The 21590-nt window shown below is 33.5% G+C and overlaps 1 protein-coding gene across 1 annotated transcript; it reads left to right on the top strand.

The window, feature by feature from the left end:
• The first annotated feature begins 1792 nt into the window (after positions 1 to 1792).
• On the top strand, positions 1793 to 16356 carry LOC132747355 (heavy metal-binding protein HIP-like). Its single transcript, XM_060736708.1, has 2 exons — positions 1793 to 1988; positions 15932 to 16356. Exons 1-2 carry the CDS (start codon positions 1793 to 1795, stop codon positions 16354 to 16356), a joined length of 621 nt encoding a protein of 206 aa, XP_060592691.1.
• The last annotated feature ends 5234 nt before the right edge of the window (positions 16357 to 21590 follow it).

Below are 21590 nucleotides of genomic sequence, written 5' to 3'. Positions count from 1 at the left end.
TTTCAATGAAATTTATGCATTGCAAAGAGAAAAATACTTAGTAATTGGTAGTTATATTAAATAAACGAAGTAAACGGCACGCTTCGATATTGTCAACAAAGGTTCCGGCATAGTTTAGCCTTTATGTATCTAAATGTTATGATAAAATGAACAAATTGATGTTCAGGTCAAATTATGAAACAATCAGACCCACGAAACGTAGCAGTATCCAATCAAATCATGTTATTATTAAGGCCCTACTACTACTTCATTCTATGCGTCTTTAATATATTTTAAATCTTCAAATAGTGTTTAAAGCTAAAAAGCTAAGAAAAGAAATTTCCGAGATTAAATAGAAAGTGGAAGGCATAAATCACGAACGAGACATTTTTTCAAATTTAGTCAGAGTACAAATCAACAAATTAATAGCAATATAATAATTTCACAAAGTCATAAGACATTATGATTTCATAAATTTCTTTAGAACACATTTTCCGTGTGTTACATTCATAATCGTATCACTTCTATAGAACCAGAAACTACGGGTGATAGCTATTAATTATTTTGCGAATTGATAACATGTGTCTGATTGCTGTGATCTTTCGTATAATATCTTTGACTGCATGTGAAAACTTTTAGATACGCGAGTATTTAATAAAATTTATGTCTAAATAATCATCATCGTAACGTTATTTATTCATAAATATAAAAATATATATCATGTTCGTACGTTTATTAGCAAAACCAAAGGAAAGTCCGGAAAATTAAAATAGATGGAATATACCTAAACATAATTATAAAAAGGCTTAACATAATTATATAACGACCGTGTAACAATAAATATAATATGTTACGTATATATAGGAAAGCATTAAACCGTGAAAAATAAGTTTCCAGAGCTGCATTTTGTACTTGTCATACCGCTCAAAGTATGAAATACTGTGTTTGCCCTACCCTTGTTTATTGGCGTTCTGCAAATGTTCCAAAATGTGCATCCATCGTCTTGATCAAGTACATGCAGATATTCCATTGCAACACAATCACGAGATCCTTCTTTACACTTTATAAAATTCTGATATATTTTGTGTTATAATCCATTTATGTCATATAACATGTAATATTTTACAGTTGGTAATTTACTCATTGACACACATCATATAATTGCACTAAGTTGTGGTGCCAAATACCGATATACCGCATATAAAAGTCCTGTTTAGATTGTTTGATTGACCGATTAGCGATGACGTCATGAGTTCGCAAAAAGACGTGCTGACCGCTTAAAGACGTGTTGACCTGACAGTATCATTAAGACATTAGTTGATATTCTTAAAAAGTTAATCTTATGCTCTATTACAGCCAGTGCCATACGATTTATATATTGTAGACTAACATTGTGGCCAATAAATAGTTTTTAAGACCTGATAGAAATTAAATTGACCTCAGACTTTTTCCCTCGGTCATTATCATTTATCTCAGGTCCGGAAAACTATATATAGACCTCAACATTAGTCTATAATTGTATAAAATTGTATTTGTTATGTTCTGAGACAACACGGGAGGTAGGCATTATTGATTGTAACATATTGGCATGAATTGGATTCCGTAAAATGATTTTAAGTTAATGAATACCTCGTGGCAATTATGAAGATCGTCTAATTCATTCACTTGCAAACAACTCGAGCAAGACGTCTATCATTCGTGAAACATGTCGCTCTCTAAAATAGTGTTTCTTCTGTTTCTTTTGACTAATGGTAGAAATTGTGAAGAACCTCGCTGTTCTAAATATGATTTTGAAGAAAAGGTGCTTGAAAAAATGGTACGTATAGAGTTTCAAATGGAGAGACTGAAACTTGAGGTAGAGCAATGTGTTAAAAGAGTTGAAAATATCAAGACGGAAGTCAGTGATCAGATGAAAACAAATCGACAAGAGCTTGAAAATGGCTTCGAGACCAGTATGATAGAAGTCGGTAATGTCACAGTGGTTAAGGCAAAGCTTCTTAAACTTCAAGGTAAAATAACGTCACATTTACATTTTTCTTCGATGCATGGAAATTGTTTTTATTTTCGTAGAATTATTTAAGATTTTTTGTTATAGATGATACTAAGAAGAGTGCATTTAAAAGTAGTTATAAAAACGACAATCAAATCTGAAGTAAATAAATTAATTTTAAATCTATGAATATTACCTAGAACTGAGGTCCTCTAGAACCCGATCAGTTAGGGGGCTTCCATGTCCGAGTTGTTAATATCGCTGACTTCAAACAACCTGCCCTCACCGCTGTGGGTTCGAATCCCGCTAGAGACATTTGATTCGATCATGTAGAAATAACTTGATGGAAAATCTGCGGTTTTACTCGACGGCTTGTGCGTGCTAGAAATGCACGCAGGGGCACCAAAAGTCTTTTTCAATCAGTAAAGATGAAAAGTCGCCATGGTATCGTGCGACGTAAAAACCCGAAAAAGGCTGAGCTATGTTTAAGTTCTGGAGTTGACAAGGGATCACTACAATGCTATAAGGCCCAAGGCATTGCGGCTTTTGTATTAGATGAGCTTTTGTGATGGCCCATTGTATGACGTCAATCGTTTGTACGTCCGTCAACAATTTTTTTCAAACAACTTCTCCTCTTTAACCACTTGGGCAATGTTTTTGAAACTTTGCAGGAATGTTCCTTGCATAAAGCTCTACCAAAATTGTTCAAAGAATTTAATTCCATAAAGAAATCTATTTGTCATGGCAACCGAAAGATTTTTAAATAAAAAGTCTTTAAAAAATATTTTTTGTAAATAACCGAAAGAGCTAGATATTTGGCATTTAACACCTTTTAGTAGATACCTAAGTTTCTTCAAATAAAATCCCTAGGGTCAAAATCGACCCCGCCCTATGGGTCATTGATTTTCCTCATATGTATATAGTAAAAGCATAAAACATATTCTTGTTACAATCCAAAAGCACTATAGATTAGATATTTGGTACGAAACATCTAGTGAATGTCTACAAAGTTTGTTGAAATAAATGGCCTAGGGTGAAAATTGGCGCGGCGAAAAAAGTAATTGATTTTCCTTATATGTTTATAATAAAAACTAAAAAAAAACCTCTTGTAAAAATCTAAAAGAGATAGAGCTTAGATGTTTGGCATGATACATCACCTAGTGGATATCTTCCAAGTTTGTTCTTCTCCTCCTAAACCACTTGGCCAATTTATTTGAAACTTAGCAGGGATGATCTACCAAAATTGATAAAAGGATTTAATTCCATAAAGAACTCTATTTACAATGGCAACCAAAAGATCTTTTAACAAAACGGCTTAAAAAATCTTTTTGTAAATGACCGAAAGAGTTAGATCTTAGATATTTGGCATGAGACATCTTCTAGTAGATATCTAAGTTTGTTCAAATAAAATCACTAAGGTCAAAATTGACCCAATCCCAAGCGGTCATATATTTTCTTTATATGTATGTAGTAAAAACTTTTAAAATCTACTTGTGAAAATCCAAACAATAGGAAGAGCTTAGATGTTTGGCATTAAACATGTTCTAGTATATGTTCACCGAGTTTGTTCAAATAAAACCCCTAGGGCTAAAATTGGCTCCATCCTAGGGGATCGACAGTTCAATCCCCAGCCAGGTCAAATGTTTGACGTCCTTCTCTTTTTCGGTCATCTTTTTATAAGCTAACCTCTTACTTAGTGACAGGCTCAACTGTTTATAGAATGTCTGCCAGAGCTAATATTAAAAAACAACAACATATAAACAACTTCTAAACCACTGGTTCAATTTTGAAATAATTTTCACAAAATTCCTTGGTGACAGTGTACAAAAATTGTTCAGATTGAGCCGACTCTTGTTTTCATATTGTGCTTCTTGGGTGAAAAGGGGCTCCACTTTGACCTTCACACCTATTTCTCAGGTGAGCGATCTAGGGACCTCTTGGCCCTTCTGTATTTACTGCATTTCAACAGATAGTAATGGTATAATAATAATATATCATGGAACGTCCCACTTATAATTATCTTAATAAAGAATCTGTATTTATGCCATATATAATATCTAGTACTTAAACGTAAAGGGAATTTTGCTATTATTGTGGTACTGCATTACTGTCCTCAAAAGATGGTAAGGATACTGCATTTCAAAGGCAGTACTTTGCTTGTCATAAAATATGAGATAACTATCTTCCCATATATAATCTGTTATACAGAGTAGTGGCGACATATAGGGATCACTTCTCCGTCGTCTACCCGTCCTTTCGTCACAAAACCTATTCTGACTTCTACACAGAAACCACTGGTGCCATTTCCTCCAAACTTTACATAAATGATCACTATAAAGTCTAGTTAGGTATATTGTCAGCTTATTTGGTTCAATGATTTTTGGTTAAATGTATAGCCCTTTAATGATTTATTTTTGTCTTTAAAGATTGTCCGGGCTACTCCCTTTCATACCATTAATGCAATTTCAATTAAACTTTACAGGATTGATATATAGCTAAAGTCCTTGTGCATTTTACACGGGTTTTCCGGTTGAATGTTTTTGGCCTAATTTTGGCCCTTGAATTTAAAAACGCGTTTTGTCCTGGAGCTGCAACATGTTATTAACTATCATGAGGCGATACACATCATTGATCACTCTTGTTTATGTGTGAAAAGAAAAAGTTTTAAATCTTTCTGTTCATATAAGAAAACAAAGGTATGTTAATTAAATGTAAGAAATTTTACTGCCTGAAAATAAAGCTTTAGAAAAAAAAAGTTATTTGTTAGTTTAGTATAAAATTGAATTTATCTTTGCTATAGTTACAGATTGTAAGTATATATGTTAAATGCAAATAAACAACACATTTGATTGTAATGAAGGTGTGAAGAGAAAATAATAGAAACGGAATAGAACATGAATCACGGGGAGAATCACGCCGTTCGTTACCCAAACAAACAAGATGGCGGATGCAGCCAAAAAGTAGGTTTTCCCCTTTTTTCTCTGAAATTCGTGATGTTCTGATGTTAAAGTACATATAACAACCTTCTACACAATTTTCCTGGCACACAGGATGTTATTTCATGATGTTTCGTCCCGCACTTCATCTGAAATGCGCGTCACCAGATTCGAAGCGAGAGAATTTTCCACCGGTTTGATCGTGGTAACGTTCGGCTTTTTCTCTCAAATTCACTGTTTCTTTTACATATATGTATATTAACTGAAACCACTGACTTAAAAAAGTTGTTATATGTTGTCAAGTAAGCAATCATGCCAATTCTGGCTAGATTTACTGCTGTAAATATTAATATCGGGGCATTTTCCGGAAATGATAACGTATGGCGCACAAAATATCAATGATAACGCACGGCGCATTTTTTTCTGATTAACTGATTTTCTTTATAATAGAAAAGTTATGTTTACAAGACATAAGTGGATGTGTAGAACCAAATTAAGAAACTGAAATAAATAATATAAGTGTCCAGCTTTATTTGTCATCCAATGAAAGCGTTGTTTTTCTTAAAAATATTTGTGTAAATTTTCATAGAATAGAAGAACAAAAGTCGATGATATATCAAAGTCCGTTCATAGCAGCCTTTTATTTTTCATAGTACTTCATAGAACCGCGTTTGTGCAAATGGACAGGTATAGTAATGAAATAAAGTTATTACTAATGAAGCCAAATAAAGCTTGACACTAAGTATGTTTGTATTCATCCGTAGCTGTTCTACAGAAATAAGAAATATTCTCCGGTCGCTATCGCCCCCGTCGAAATAGAACAACACGGATGAACACTTGCATATACTTCGTAAACAATAGTTTAAGAGTAGCGCAATAATTTTTCTTTCATAAAGATAATGACGTCATTTAAGCACATGAGCGGTCTGGCATTAAAGGTTTCAGACGGGTTTCCGGCATGGATAAAAACATCGTAATCCAAATACGACTTGAAACTTCATAATTAACACTACAAATTAATAAGCAAATTCCAATGTCACTCTTTTATTGCTGATACCTGCAATCCTTTTTTTTTAAAGAAATTATTGTTTTTGTTGGTAGACAGGACTGATTTTAAGAAAATATGAATGCTAGAGGCATTTTATAGTACAAGTAATATCTTGAGTGTTTTAACCTAATTCGGGTATGCTGAAGACGATGAGGGTGGATACCAAGAAAATAAAATTGACCTTGACCTTCAAAAGGTCAATTCAAAATGGCCGCTTAGAAATACTACAAAAGTTCATTAAAACTATGATACAATATGATGCAATTAATTATTCTTGTCAAAATCAAATGATTATTCAATATTCTCTAAAGTTTATACAATTATTAGGTTAACCAATAACAAGTTTTCTAGTAATATATAAGGTTAACACGTCAAAATCATCCAAAACAAGGTCATAAAGGTCATATATAATTTTATTCCGCAAAGCATGATTATTATTATCATGTAAGCTAAAACTACATTTCATTATTAAACTAAATATCATATTTAAGAATTTACTGAAATGAATTTGATACTGAAGCTTTGAAATAACTTTACTGTGTTATGCAATAAAGCTCTCAATATCGTTTTATATGTATATTCACATCACACTCGTGATTGAGTGCCCATTTGTTATATATGTACACATGCCTGTATTGTCACAGTCTGAAGCATTTGTTTGATAAGTTCGTTTAGTCTTTCAATATGTTGTTTTCTCTGATTTTTGTTTACTGCTCAAGAATGTGATAAAGGCTATGTCGGTCTTAGAAATAAACGATTAAAGGCAGATTGTAAATAATTTCATTTATTAGCATTTCCAGAAACTCTAGAAATCGTCATTCACCGGTTTCGAAAAAAACCGAATCGTGAAAAAAACTTATTCCTCAACAAAGGAGCTTCTCTTAAGAGAAATATTCCATATATTGTTTACCCAGTAGGAGCCCACACACTGGATTCAAGTTTGCATATGAAGAAAGTTTAAATCTATATAAAGCGTAACACGAAAAAAATGGCGGATGGCGTGCACAGTAGGGGTCCCCTTTTGAGGTTTTTGAACTTTTAATTTGTTTATCACCATATGGCAATTAAAAGTATGCATTTTGAATGGCTTATTGGGGAGAAATGGTTTGAATCTTGATAATTGTATATGTCGCTAACCCAAGGAACAGCAACAATAACAAAACATCTAGGTAAGGTAATGTTTACCTGTGACTTGTAAAGAAAATTGGATTGACTGGGTTGGAGATTAACTTAGGACATTCCTATTTTATTTTAGGGTTTTTAGGGTTTTTAATGGATTCCACTGCAAAACAATAAGGCTTATGAGCGTATCATGCCATAATCTCATTGGAACTTTGAAACCTAGTTTGGTTAAGACTACGGTCATTGAACTTTGGACGCAACTGTAACGCTTTCATTTTCAAATCCCACAAGAATCAGCTAAAACGCAATTGAGAGCCTTGTGAATATTTTAAAGATTTTGGCAAACAGGATTATAATGCTTGAGATGAGAAAGTTTGTTAGCATTTATTAGCGTGGCTTGTTTATAAACAAGTGTATTAGGACAAGTTAAATCTATGTACGGGTGGCTTGAAAAATTAACAGTAGTGATCCCAAAACAATCAATGAAGCCAACTGCATGCGGTCAGTAAATAACCACCAGGACTATTTGTCCCATTTTTTTTTTTTGGGGGGGGGGGGGTAAATGCAGCAAAAAAATGTATGGTGGTTTAGGGAGTAGGGTGTTAAGAACTGATAAGCAATCATACGGTCATACCAGTCTTCTGATAACTCTCCTACAAACTTTTATATGGGAAGCTCGCTCTCAGATTAGAATAATGTTTTTCCGTTGATGCTGAGTTCTTGGGACTTAATAGGTTTAGTGATAGTGATGGTTAGGTAGCTATAGGAAGGCCTATGTCCCAGTGAGTAAATGGTGGGGGAAGAGAAGTTCAAGAGTGGCTAAACCTCTGAACATTTAGTTATGTTGGAAGTAAGGATAACTGCAAGAAAAGCAGTGCCTGATATATAAAGTATTCCAGTGGATTAAGTGGATCATTACCTTTTAAGACAATTACTCAAATGTTAACATTACTTATGGATAATCAGACGCTTGGGCAAATTTCTTTAAAAAGTAAGTTGATTAAGTCTTATTCTTTACAACAGTTCAATGATTACTCTTAACTTTTCTCCAGGGATTGACAGAGTAACATTATTTTTTGCATGGGCAATTAATGAATAACTTCGATTACTTTCTTTTGTCTCGTTTTCAATTTGCAAAGACCTAGTATAAGTTGAAATACAAGCAAACTATTTTATTTGAATTCGGTACGTATGTATATGCAATTTACGTAGCAGTAGTAATTGTGTTGAAGGGTTAACAATTACAAAACTCTTGGGCAATGTTTAGTCTGGATACTGCATGTTGTAAGTGTATTGTTTGGCTGACATCAACAGTTAGAACACTTTGTCCGTAACCAAGTTTGTGCAAGCTTCAAAATACAAGTTAACTGTTATTAAAAAAAGAAAGCCAAAAACGTTTTTGCATAATAAATGGCCTTTTTTTAATGTTAATTATTCATAAATTGCGTGGTATAGGGTTTCCTTGTGAAGAAAATAAAACGAGCTTTAGAAGAATTGAAGTCATAACTATGACATCGTATTCGATGAACAAAGTCCACAAGCGATAAATGTTGATGCCACGAAAAAAAAAATTTCTTAGTCTGGCCAAGGGGAGGGTTTTGATTCAAATATGAAATTTTAATATATGCATTATTCAATTAAACTGTGCAATATGGCGCATTAGCACTTGCAATTCCAGAGCTGATGCATTTTAACTATGACATCTGGATAAGAAAACTCAGCCATTTGAAAAAACACATCCATTACGAGAAAAGTCGACCGTTTAAGATTCAGCACATTCTGCTGAACTGTTTTGACATGGCCATTATGGGCCATTATGCTCACGCTAAAACATTGAAAATCCGATGCCATTGGCGTTATTATTATAATAATTAAGGTTTTCATAATTAAAACTCTTATTTAGCTTGAATTTCTTTGGCTTTATGACAATTCATTATGAAAACAAACTCCAATTATTGAACATAAGTAACACAGCTTTTTCCCTAAATGTTGTTGCTTGGGTCAATAAATAAAATTTGTAAGTCGCTGGATAGGGCCTAACTGGGATCAAATATAATCCTTCAGATGTATAATTCAAATGATGCAATTAGCTCAACGAGGAAGCCTCATTCTTTGACATCTGTTGGAAACCAATTGCAGTGCATGCATGGGAGGATAGGGTTTTTGACAGTTATAAGAACCTTTAGTTGAAAGCAAAATTAAAATCTAAGCTGTTATATAAGTGTTATTGGTTTTAAATACTTAATATTTCCTGAAATTTCAATATCGCAAAATAAAGTTGAATTGGGCACTCTGAGGAGTAAGAGTAAACATTTAGAAATTTCTCAGGCGTTAGTCAAGTTTAAAAACCTGTTGAAAGAAAATTACTGGCATATAGTGCTGGTGCAAATATAAGTAGGAATCTGAGTAGCCACTTTATATGCTTGCATAGAGTGCCAGATAATTTTTCACGAAAGCTCTAATAATATTTAGCAAATAGGAAGGGAAAGAGTGTAGTGTTCGCTGCGAAAACCCTTAATATTGTGATGGTTCTAAAGGAGTAGGGATTTTAGAATTTTTACATTCTAGTCCTCTTAATGTTTAAATGCTTAAAAGTTAAGTACTATGTAATATTACTTCGATATTATATTATATTGGCCTATAGAAAAATGTGCCATCTTGATTTACGACCATATTGGATTTGTGTTTGTTTTTAATTCTGTTTCCGGTGTCTAATTTGTTTTTACCTAAACATGCTTTGGGTGTCAAATTTCAGGCTTTTCTATCTTTAAGTTTTATTTGATATATCAATCCATTTAAATGATAAAGAATTTTGCGGTTCCTAATATTGGCCTTAAAAAAGCGTCCTCCCATCTTGGATTTTTTTCGGGCCATATTGGATTGGCTTTTTTAAAAATTTCTGGTTTTGGTGTCTAATTTGTTTTTCACGCTAAAGCATGCTTTGTGAGACATTTCAGGCTTTTCCTTTCATTAAAGTTGTATTTTGATATAATCATGCATCCATTTATGATAAGCAAATTTGGCGGCCAATTTTAGTGGTCATTTTAAATGGCCATTTCAATGGTCAAGATCAAGTTTTTCAGTTTGGTATCCCTTATCGGATTCAGCATACCTTAAATAGTAAAAATACACCAAGATACGCTTGTACTACAAAATGCCTCTAGCCATCTTATAGAGAGCCAAATTCTCAAAATCAGTCCTGTCTATGGGGGCCGTTTGTGGAAAAAAAACGCCAGAATAGATAGACATAGTTCTTGAAATGTTGTTTTTGATCAACTTATGACGTTTCTTTTATTTACAAATTATGAAATCCCCGCATTGATGCGAAGGGACCTTCATTTTTAGGATATATGTATAAACAACGGTTAATTGCGTTTCTGTGTAACAATCGATTATAAACAACAATTTGCATAATAGTTCCTGTAATGTATGCTTTTTGAGTATCTACATGTATACGTGTGTGTGATATGTAAATACGGACCTATAAGTTACTGGTTTAAAGATAATTTTTGAAAATGTTCATTATGTACTCCTTCAGAAAATTCGCTGGGTAATTTACCCCTTTACCTCATTATACGCGAAAAACACACTTCCCCTTTTTAGGCCTCAGTGAAAAAATGTCCTATTTTGGACCTCAACAACATGTTTTCGTTTGAGAAACGTTGCCTTAAGAAAAGTGAGCAATTTTTTCGGGCGCCGCCCCCAATCAAAAGATACATTAGGGGGGTTGCCAGAAGGGGGATGTGTCCCTTCTGTTGCCGGGTTTGAAGAGGGGCGGTAGTCCCCTCATCGCAAGAAAAATTTTGGACTTGCGAGAGGCTAAAAATGACCCCAGGTCGATCAAATAAGGTAAGCGTGTAACCAAACGCTGAAAAGTCCTTTGGACTCTATCTCAATCCTTGAGAAGTTGCAGCACTTTGAAAATAAATTTTGATGAAAAAACTCAAGGCAAAATGTGATTTATGGCAATTTGAGATGTCCCCATGTTTGCCATGGTTAACAGGAATTTTAGACTGAGCATGTCGTTACAAAGGCAATGGCCAGTCAACATTGTGGCCAAGTTTGATTAGTATTGGAAACATTTTTCAAAGTTTCATATTCAGATTGAACTTGGTAACAGGAGGCCTTCAATAAAAAACGGCCATTTTTTCACAATTATGCTCAATGAAGGGAAAGGTTTACATGTTTATATGACTGTTCGTTATTATGCAATGGTTTTATGTCCTCATCGGCTTTAAAGCCAAATGGAATAAAATGTCCTACTGTCTAACTATATAAAAAACCGTGAGGCTATGTCGCGTAATTATATCTGACGCCATAGTGGCACAACGTCCACGCTAAATTGAGCGTTTAATATTAACCGCCCTCTAATAAACAGAATTTTTTTTTATTTTACTTAAATTCAATTTAGCGATGTTTCGCATAACATTATTTTTCTAACTCATTCAATAAACTCATTATAGAACCTACCATTCATTCATTTTTTTCTCTGTTTTTATGTATTTTTCTTTCAATGAGCGACCATATTGAATAAACCATGCTCATCTATCTGGGTGAACAGTGTGGCAATACCACGTGACTATGACGTCATTTTTCGGCATCATTTCAAGACAAATATGCTCGATCGGAAAAGAAAAATAGCCGTAAATAGTTTTTTTCTGTACCAATTTCCTTTTGGGATATGCACCATCTACGGGGAAAAAAATATAAGCTTTCACAGAATATGGATCTTCGTACAAGTTTATATGCCGTTTTAATCAACAGCTTTGCATAACCTTGGAAGTTGTTTGTAATTAGAGCGGGCTTCAGTTGTAATATTTCGTTTTCTGGCGTTATCTGGTCTACGTCCAATGATTAAAAGTCAGGTTTACATCACCGGAGTACGGAAGGCTAAACTCTTACCTAAATATGTTCATATTTTTATACGAATGACATTTAAATCTTACATTTTTTCTTCAATTTTTAATTCTGGCACACAGTTCAATCGAAAAAAAAGGACTACAGTTAAAAGCAGAGTTAGAATCCTTGCAAATGCAAAGCAACTGCCACCATTCCTTTCTACAATTTAGTTTTTAGTCCCCTACCGTTTACGCGGAGGGGACTTTAGGTTTACCCTCCGTCGTACTGGTCCGTCTGTCCGTCGTCCTTTCCGGCTGTCTGTCATCCGTCAGTCCGCCGTCCACAAAACTGGATCCCGCGATAACTTGAAAAGTACTGAAATATTTTTTATGAAACTTGGTATATGGATAGATGGCAGTATGGAGATTATGCACGTCTTTTTCTTCTTTCCTATGTTTGAAAAATTCTGGTTGCTATGGCAACAAATAGCTAAAAATATGGCAAATTTTACACATTACTGGATCCAGTGATAACGCAAAAAAGTTATGAAATTTTTTATGAAACTTGACGATATGGGTAGATGCAAGTCTTGGAATTATGCAACGTCTTTTTTCTTTCTCCTATGTTGAAAATTTCTGGTTGCTAATGGCAACAATAGGCTAGAAAATATGGCAAATTTTAAACACATTAACTGGATCCAGTGGATAACGCAAAAATACTGGAAATTTTTTTTTATGAAAAACTTGACATATGGGTGATGGCAAGTCTTGGAATTATGCACGTCTTTTTCTTTTCTTCCCTATGTTGAAAATTCTGGTTGCTATGGCAACAAATAGGCTGAAAATATGGCAAATTTACACATAACTGGATCCAGTGATAAAGCAAAAAGTCCTGAAATCATTTTTAATGAAAACTTGACATAATGGGTAGATGCAAGTCTTGGAATTATGCACGCTTTCTTTTCTTTCCTATGTTGAAAAATTCTGGTTGCTATGGCACAAATAGGCTGAAAAATGGCAAATTTACACAGTAAACTGGATCCAGTGATAAAAGCAAAAAGTCCTGATTTTTTTTTATGAAACTTGAACATACTGGGTTAGATGGCAAGTGTTGAGGTATTATGGCACGTCTTTTCTTTTTCCTATGTTCGAAAATTCTGGTTTGCTATGGAACACATAGACTGACAAAATTTGGGCAATTTTACACATAAACTGAAATCCAGTGATATCTCAAGAAAGTACTGGAAAGAGTTTTTATGTAAACTTGACATAATGGGTAAAGCAGTGTTGAGATATGCATGTCTTATCTGTTCTTCCTATTTTGAAAAATATCAAAGTTGCCTTGGCAACAAATAGGCTTAAAACAATGGCAAATATAACAATATTTGTGATGTAGTCAAAAGAGCTGAAAATTTTTATGAAATTGCATCTTTTAATTCAGAGTTATCTTGCCTCCTGCTTTAAAATGTTATATTTTGGTACAGGGATGTTTATATTAACTTTAGAGTGTCCTCAAGTCCGTCTGTCCTGTCGGTTCATAAAACTGTTTCCTGTGATCACTTTTAAAAGAACTTTTCCAACAAGTTTACTTAAATAGAGAAAAATTGGTAACTATAAATTGGTTCAATGGTCAATAAAGTGAATGGCCATGGCCGCTTCAAAATGTTGATGGGGTTCTTACCGGTAGGGGACTTATGGATTGCTTGCAATACTATGATAATTGCTTGTTCATTGTTGATCTTTCACAGAGAGAAAGATTTATTTATTTAGACAATTTATTCTATTTCCTACATAAAAATAATTCATTATCAGCTGATTGGACAAATGGAAATCCACCAATTAGTAAAATGCGCCGTACGTTATCATTGATATTTTGTGCGCCATACGTTATCATTTCCGGAAAATGCCCCGATATTTTTATTTACAGCAGTAAATCTAGCCATAATTGTCATGATTGCTTACTTGACAACATATTACTACATTTTTAAGTCAGTGGTTTCAGTTAATATACATATATGTAAAAGAAACAGTGAATTTGAGAGAAAAAGCCGTACGTTACCACGATCAAACCGGTGGAAAATTCTCTCGCTTCGAATCTGGTGACGCGCATTTCAGATGAAGTACGGGACGAAACATCATGAAATAAAATCCTGTGTGCCAGGAAAATTGTGTAGGAGGTTGTTATATGTACCTTTACATTAGAACATCACGAATTTTAGAGAAAAAAGGGAAAAAGCCTACTTTTTGGCTGCATCCGCCATCTTGTTTGTTTGGGTAACGAACGGCGTGATTCTCCCCCTTGATGAATTATATTTTTTAGACTTTAGCATTTCGCTACTCATTTCTATCATGAATATAAATTATTGTGTCAAAATCAAACAATAAGAATATGATATTATATACAATATTGAAATTAACAGTTGTTCATATGAAAAAGATGGTTTAAAATAAATATCAGTATCGTGAGTTAATTTCCAGGCGTACATAACAATATATGAAGCATTTCTATAACATTTATGCAATAGATTATGCCTAAAAGTTAAAGCACAATTAAGGAAACAATCTGAGTCATCAAAACATTCTGAGAAAATTGAAACATAGATAGTCCTTTATAGTTAAATTAATCAATGTTACGTGTTCTTAAAAGTCGGTAGCAGGGACACACATTTCATATGGAACTTATCCTCTATGACATATATTGCACGTTCTTTCACCTTTGACCATATCGTCCGGTTTTAAACCTAAGGCAATATGCGGATGTCCTAAAGTTGGTAATGGTAGATCCATATTTTTTTTCTACTCGGTAAGTACTGGTAATGATACTGGTACTGATACTGAATAACTTGGCGATAAATGGTACTGGTACTAATACTGCATATGTTATCGAGCACTGGTACTGGTACTGATACTAAATAACTTGGCGAGAAATGGTACTGGTACTAATACTGCATATGTTATCGAGCACTGGTACTGGTACTGATACTAAATAACTTGGCGAGAAATGGTACTGGTACTAATACTGCATATGTTATCGAGCACTGGTACTGATAATGAATTACTTGGCGAGAACTGGTACTAATACTAAAACTGCATAAGTCTGCAAGTTCTGGCACTGGAACGTACTGATACTGGATAACTTGGCGAGTACTGGTACTGATACTACATAAGAGTAAGCAAGTACTGGCATTGGAACTGATAATAACTTTGCAAAAAGTGGTACTGATACTGAATAACTTAGCGAGTAACGGCACTGAAACTGATACTGCATAACTAGGCGAGCACTGGTACTGATACTAAATAAATTTGTAAGCAAGTACTGGCATTGGAACTGATAATAACTTTGCAAAAAGTGGTACTGATACTGAATAACTTAGCGAGTAACGGCACTGAAACTGATACTGCATAACTAGGCGAGCACTGGTACTGATACTAAATAAATTTGTCGAGAACTGGTACTAATACTGAATGACTTTGTGAAAACTGGTACTGATTTTGCAAAAGTTGCCGAGTACTGGTCCTGGTACTTAAATTCTATACCCCTTGTATTGGTGCATGTCTGATCAATATCCATATTTTTAAAATCAATATTTTAAAACATTTAAATTGTCTGTAACTTATTTGATTGACATACATTTAATGCTGTGTTTTGAGTAAAGAAAATCACACTGTACTATCACAACGTGTGATCATTTATATAGTCTGTCGTTTGAAAACTCCTCTTCCACAATATAATGCAGTAAAGCGGAGTGATATATTTATAAACAGTCCCTATCAAACATGTACAACATTTTAAATCTTTCTTTAGGGTTTCCATTTTTCCTAATATATCATGTTACTAATAAACGGACTCGAAAATGATAAATATGAACTTATTTCGTTAAATTCAATTTGTTACAAATATTTGATCTAACATTTAAATTCATTGTGAATTAACAGCATGTGTTGTACCAAAAGATATTAAGTTTTCTACGAAAAATATAATCCCCTGCTTGTGAGTTATTTATTTTTTCATTTTTAGATACTGTAACACCAACTATTGCATTTAAGGCAAGATTAAATGCCGATACTGCAGTGGTGGGAAGTCAGACAATAGTGTTTCCAGTATTCATCTTCAAGGAAGGAGATGCATATAACCCAGATACCGGAAAATTTACAGCACCCGTCAGTGGGGTGTACATGTTCAGTTTAGCTTTCTGCGTTTATCCAAAGAAAGAGATACTTATAAGTATAATGATTGAAGGAACAAGATATACAACGTCATTGTTCAATGGTTATGATAACCATGGATGTCCATCTGCTGATACAGTTGCCATAGTGACCGCCGGACAGAAGGTATGGGTCGGGGCTTTACTAGGCGGTATTGATACTGGCATCATTATATTTCAGAATGATTCATTTCGTTGGAATACATTCTCCGGGGCATTAATAAATAGGAGGATTTAATTCTTTTTGAACTTTCTTTCAGGCAATTGTTTATTAAATAGCCAAGTGCTCTGATGTACATGTGTATGGGCGTACATGCATTTATTATATTGTAAGATCTAATGCAGAATCAAAATTAATAGGGCATAATATTATATTATGCAGAATTTATTGTTATTGATGCAGTACTTTTTAAAGCAGCACGTCTCAAGATTCATGTCAGTTTTCATAAAAATTTTAGAAATGTATTTGAAAGTAAAATTTTGTGAGGTGAACAAATAATGTAATTTACATATAGCAATCAGCACTTACAATCCAAGACAATTACTAAAAAAGTGGTCAACATATGCCAAAATCAGCCCTTACTACGTTAGTAACGCAGTAGAAATATAGTAATGAAATACTGCAAAATCATTCTTAAACCGCATATAACATGCACATTTTTACTTGCATCTTGAATGTTTTACCTTTCTTACAATGATTGTACATTTTTCTCAATATTGATTTTCTTGAAATATTTTGGCTCATCTGGAGACATGCACTGATTAATTAGGCTCAGCGGTGTTTATCTTGTAACTATACATGTACATTTTTGTTGCTATTAAAAATAATTTCTTTGGTTTATTTATTTGGTATATTCAAATTATTGTAATATATAAATCGCAGTTAGTGCTAATTTGGTGACATATGTTTTGTAGGTCGTATTTTTATTTAATAATACACCATAAGACAACTATTGTTTTATCAGTAAACTTTGATATATAAATGTTTCTGTGTCGATGTGACGTAAAACCCAAAACAAACAAAATATAAGATTAATCAGTTTTTATATGAATTATATAAGTAAATTAGTTATGCAAGTATATAGTTATATAGCAATTTTGGTATTATAACCTGTCACTTTCGACAAAAATGGTGTACTTACTCTCCTCTGCATATGCACTGAAGTCCAGGTCATCTTTGATGTCCCTGGTAGTGGTATTGCAACACATGATGATGATGAAATTGACTTAATTCTGTAATTGAAAATATAGCATACTAGTACCATGGCCTAAAATCTTGACTATTCAAACCAATTACAATACATGAATTGCTGCACTGCTTATAAGGAAGAAGGGTTGTCAATAAGAATAATCTAACGTTTCCAGCACAATAATGGTTATTGTCCATGATTATTTTTCAAATTGTGAAATGCTGAAATTTTACTGCAAAAATGATTCAAATGAGACAAAAATATTGATTTTTGTCCGTTTTTCCAGACAACATTTTATTTTTTCTACTTTATTTCTTTGAAGATTCAACAACCCTGGATAGTAGATCAAGGTCAAGGTTGCCCAAAAGCAAAAAAATCTCAAAATCAAAGGACGTCACATTTATAGGACTACCCTTGATAGTTGAACATGCTTTGAAGAAATGCCTGTTCTGCTAGCCAATAGTTCTAACCTTTTTTGAGACACATGTGGCTAATCTATTTCACAGCATTGTAGTTACTACAGCTTACAGTAAAAAACAGTAATGTGATTGGAAAATAAAATTTATTCTAAATATAATTTTGTTGTGTCTTAAATGATTCTTAAAAGATAGTGATTGGTCATCTTAAACGATATTACAATGGTGACAATGAACATACGCCATAAAATTGTAAAGGATTAGGCTAAGCCGATCTTTTATTTAACCTGTTATTGTTAACAATTTATTGGTACGAAAATTACAGTGAACGAAAACTTGATACACAGACGTGGATCGGCAAGCTTAATTTCTTTATCATAAGTCAAAACCATCGTAAAAACTATAACACAATATCTGTGTTTATATATTCGTGGGTGAAATTTTTCTATAAGTAGATCTAAGACCAAGAAAAAATTAAATGCAAACAAAAACGATGTTCACCTCACCTGTCAATCAGATAACAACTTCACGGTCGCTTTTGGTTTTAATTACCCTTTTTAGAACTTTTCATCGCTTTGAATCACTACCGGAGTATATCCGTGATTGAATTAAATCACAGTTTCTTCCCACTTTTCGCTTTTTCCTTTTCCAATCTCAAAATTTATTTCTCGTATACGTGACACACCTTTCGTATTGTCCGCCATTATTTTGGTTTGGTAAATCATATCACGTGACTCAGATCCGAACATTTACGGAAATAATCGAAGGGCTTCCCGCCAAAATATAAATCTTATTTGACTAACCAAGTCAAATAAGAAACTGCATTTTTTAGAATGGTCAGAAATGTTACGGAGAGCGTTTCTAAGTTGGAAAACTTTGTCAATACTAGTTAAATAATGCATTTGATAACAATAAGGCGTTAATTTGACAATCTGTTTTGATGAATTTGACCAGGAATATAACTTTAATTTATTTACGGGTATTTTTACTACAAAGTAGTTTTCCAGCGACAAGGTTCGAAAGCAGACGGAACTTTAGTTATTGCTGGGATATCTTTCGTTGAAAGATATGGGGTCTAAGATGACGTTTCTTTATAAATGAACAAAACCATATATAGCAGATACGTATGAATGTAGAACCAATAGTAGCATTTCTAAGCTATTAAAACGGTAGAACCAAAGATCATCATGCACATATCTTTACATAGCAGAAAAAGCACCGTCTGGAACTGCACAACACTTCTAATAAAAATAGTTATATTTCCCAGAAGAAAACATAACTGTTTTATAAATAGTAAATTGTGAATAAAATAACAGAACACAGAATGATTGGAATAAGGCCGTGACTTTATTGTGCATTTTGGTGAAAACAAATATCATCGTCAAAAAATATGAAATGAATGAGAAAAATATGAAAGACAGCTCCCAGCTAAATGCATGGAAAGCTACATAGCAACGCAAAGTGCTGTAAACTATGATAATAAGCTCTGAAAATGCTAAACTCTGCTTGGACTTGCCGCTAAGAGGTCAACGATTAAGAATATAAAGCAGCGTGACATTTTACAAGAGTAAAACAATAACAAAGCTAAAGAGAAATCAGGGCAAATTGTTCACATTAAATCTCTTATCAACGAGATATTTCTTGACGACAACATTTTTATCAAATACCGAAATGCACATTTTGTGTGTTGAGGGCCACTTAATATTTCAAGAAATGAAATTCGCCACTAATGATTTTCATAGTGAATGCACGTATTTGCGAAAGGAAAATGTAAAGATTTGATACAGTTGATGCCTTGGGTTTTCCTAAGTAGTTATTTGTTAATTATTTTCATAACTCCTGCGCTGAAATGGTAAAAATGTTTATTGGATACCAGTCTGATCTAGACTACACTGAAATATGCATCAGTGGAAATGAAGGAAAAGCGAGAGAAGTACATGTACACATTTTTAATAAAATAAGGAAATTTTAAAAACAAAAAAGGGGGTTGGAATCTTAGCAAATATTGCTAATATAATATACATCGCAATCCATAAAAAAGCCTGAGCTAAGCTTCAGACCGGTAGGACAGGGGGACTTACATGTCTGTTTCAACAAAGCCGGGTGTTAGAGGTATGTAGCAAAGACAACGCGGCGATAAAGCGATATATACGGACCTACACGTACATATCAAACACTGCTTATTCAACTTTCGAATCAATCTTTTTGGATTATAACTAATAAAAACGGCATATTTAATTAATGTTTAGAATTTGACACTGTTAAACACGAAAAAAAACTTGTTTTACGGATGTTTAAATAGGAGGAAAGTCATATAAGAAACAACAAATTAGTTTGAGTGGCCTGTCAAAGTTTAGTCCGAAACTTCACAAAAATGATAAAACAATCAAAAAGTTCTTTTATGATTCCTTGTTTGTTTTATATATCTTTTTAAGCTGCATGCCTCCAGATGAGTCAAAATATTTCAATAAAATCTAACTTGAGAAATATGTACTATGATTTTAGGAAAAGTAGAATGATTCAAGATTCAAGTAATATTTTACATGTAATGTGCGATTAATGACTGATTTTTCAATATTTACAACTAGATTTCTACTGCGTAACATGTTCTAATGCAGTGAGGACTATCTATGCATATTTTGACAACTTTTTGGCAACTCGCGTGGGTTGTAGATGCTATTGATAATGTGCAAATTGCTTCCTTTTGGTTATTTCACAATATTATACATTCAAATAAATTTAAATAAAAAAAATCATGAAATTTGGAGGCGTGCTGCTTTAATATCAAGAATTGTCTAAAGAACTTCACAATGTGCCGTTTTTATTGTTTTTATAAAATTTCTACAACTGTAAAATTTTAGGTTGCCAGGCTATTCTTCATTAATATGTATTCTTTAATGTAACTTTAAAATGACTTCAAAATTAACTATGAGTCGACAAATTTCTACAACACTAAGTTCAGGCCACTAGGCCGCCAACTTCAAGCCGCCAGGCTGCTGAGCCGCTACTAGGCCACTGGGCCGCTAGCTGCCAACTCCACACTCTATTACTATACAACTCGTGCATGAAAGAAATATTTCTGCTTGATAATTTATCCAACAGTGTCCAATAAATCAAGTTAATATTAGAGATCAATGCAATGAATTACCTTTTACATGAATAGCGTGAATTAAGGAGAGTCATTTCCCATCAGTCCATAACATCAACCGGTTCCTTCCTTGATATACTTTTGCTCTGGAAGTATTACAGCACGATTCGCGTTTTCACGTGTTCGTCTATCTGTCTATAGACATAGCTGCACACACCAGTCTGTATCAGTACTACTACAAAATAAATCAAACACATGTACATCTGTAAACGACTAATTACGACTAATTATTTTCAAGCTCTGTGTTAAGTTTGTTTTTTGTTTGTATTACTTTTAACAATAACTTAGTATCTGTATTTAAAATGGAATTGTAAACTTTATTCAACATATAAAATAATGATTAGTCATGCAGATAGCTGAGTCAGGCAGTATTTGTATTGTACTTCTGCATATACATGTATAAAATTTACACATAAGACACGTGCTCGCGCCCACGCCTTGTGTCGGACATGAAGACTTGAAATAAGCAATCTTTCAATTTTTCATGACCCAATATCAAAATATCAGTGGTAGGAAACATAAAAAACAACAACATTTTATAAAAGCAAAATTAATCAAAATAACATGAAATACTTATCTGAAAGACGAATTGGTGAACAGTTGAAACCAGCTGTGTTGAACTGTTGAAGCATTTCAAATACCGAGAGCAGTTTTAATAAGCGATGTTTCCACGTCAAATTTTAAACTTTAAATGCGCAGCCTTTACAATGTACGCACG

This window comes from Ruditapes philippinarum, unplaced genomic scaffold (assembly GCF_026571515.1).
Source record: "Ruditapes philippinarum isolate M1 unplaced genomic scaffold, ASM2657151v2 ctg8242_1_1_1_1, whole genome shotgun sequence".
In the NCBI taxonomy this organism is placed as follows: domain Eukaryota; kingdom Metazoa; phylum Mollusca; class Bivalvia; order Venerida; family Veneridae; genus Ruditapes; species Ruditapes philippinarum.
This window is presented reverse-complemented; position numbering and strand designations above follow the sequence as displayed.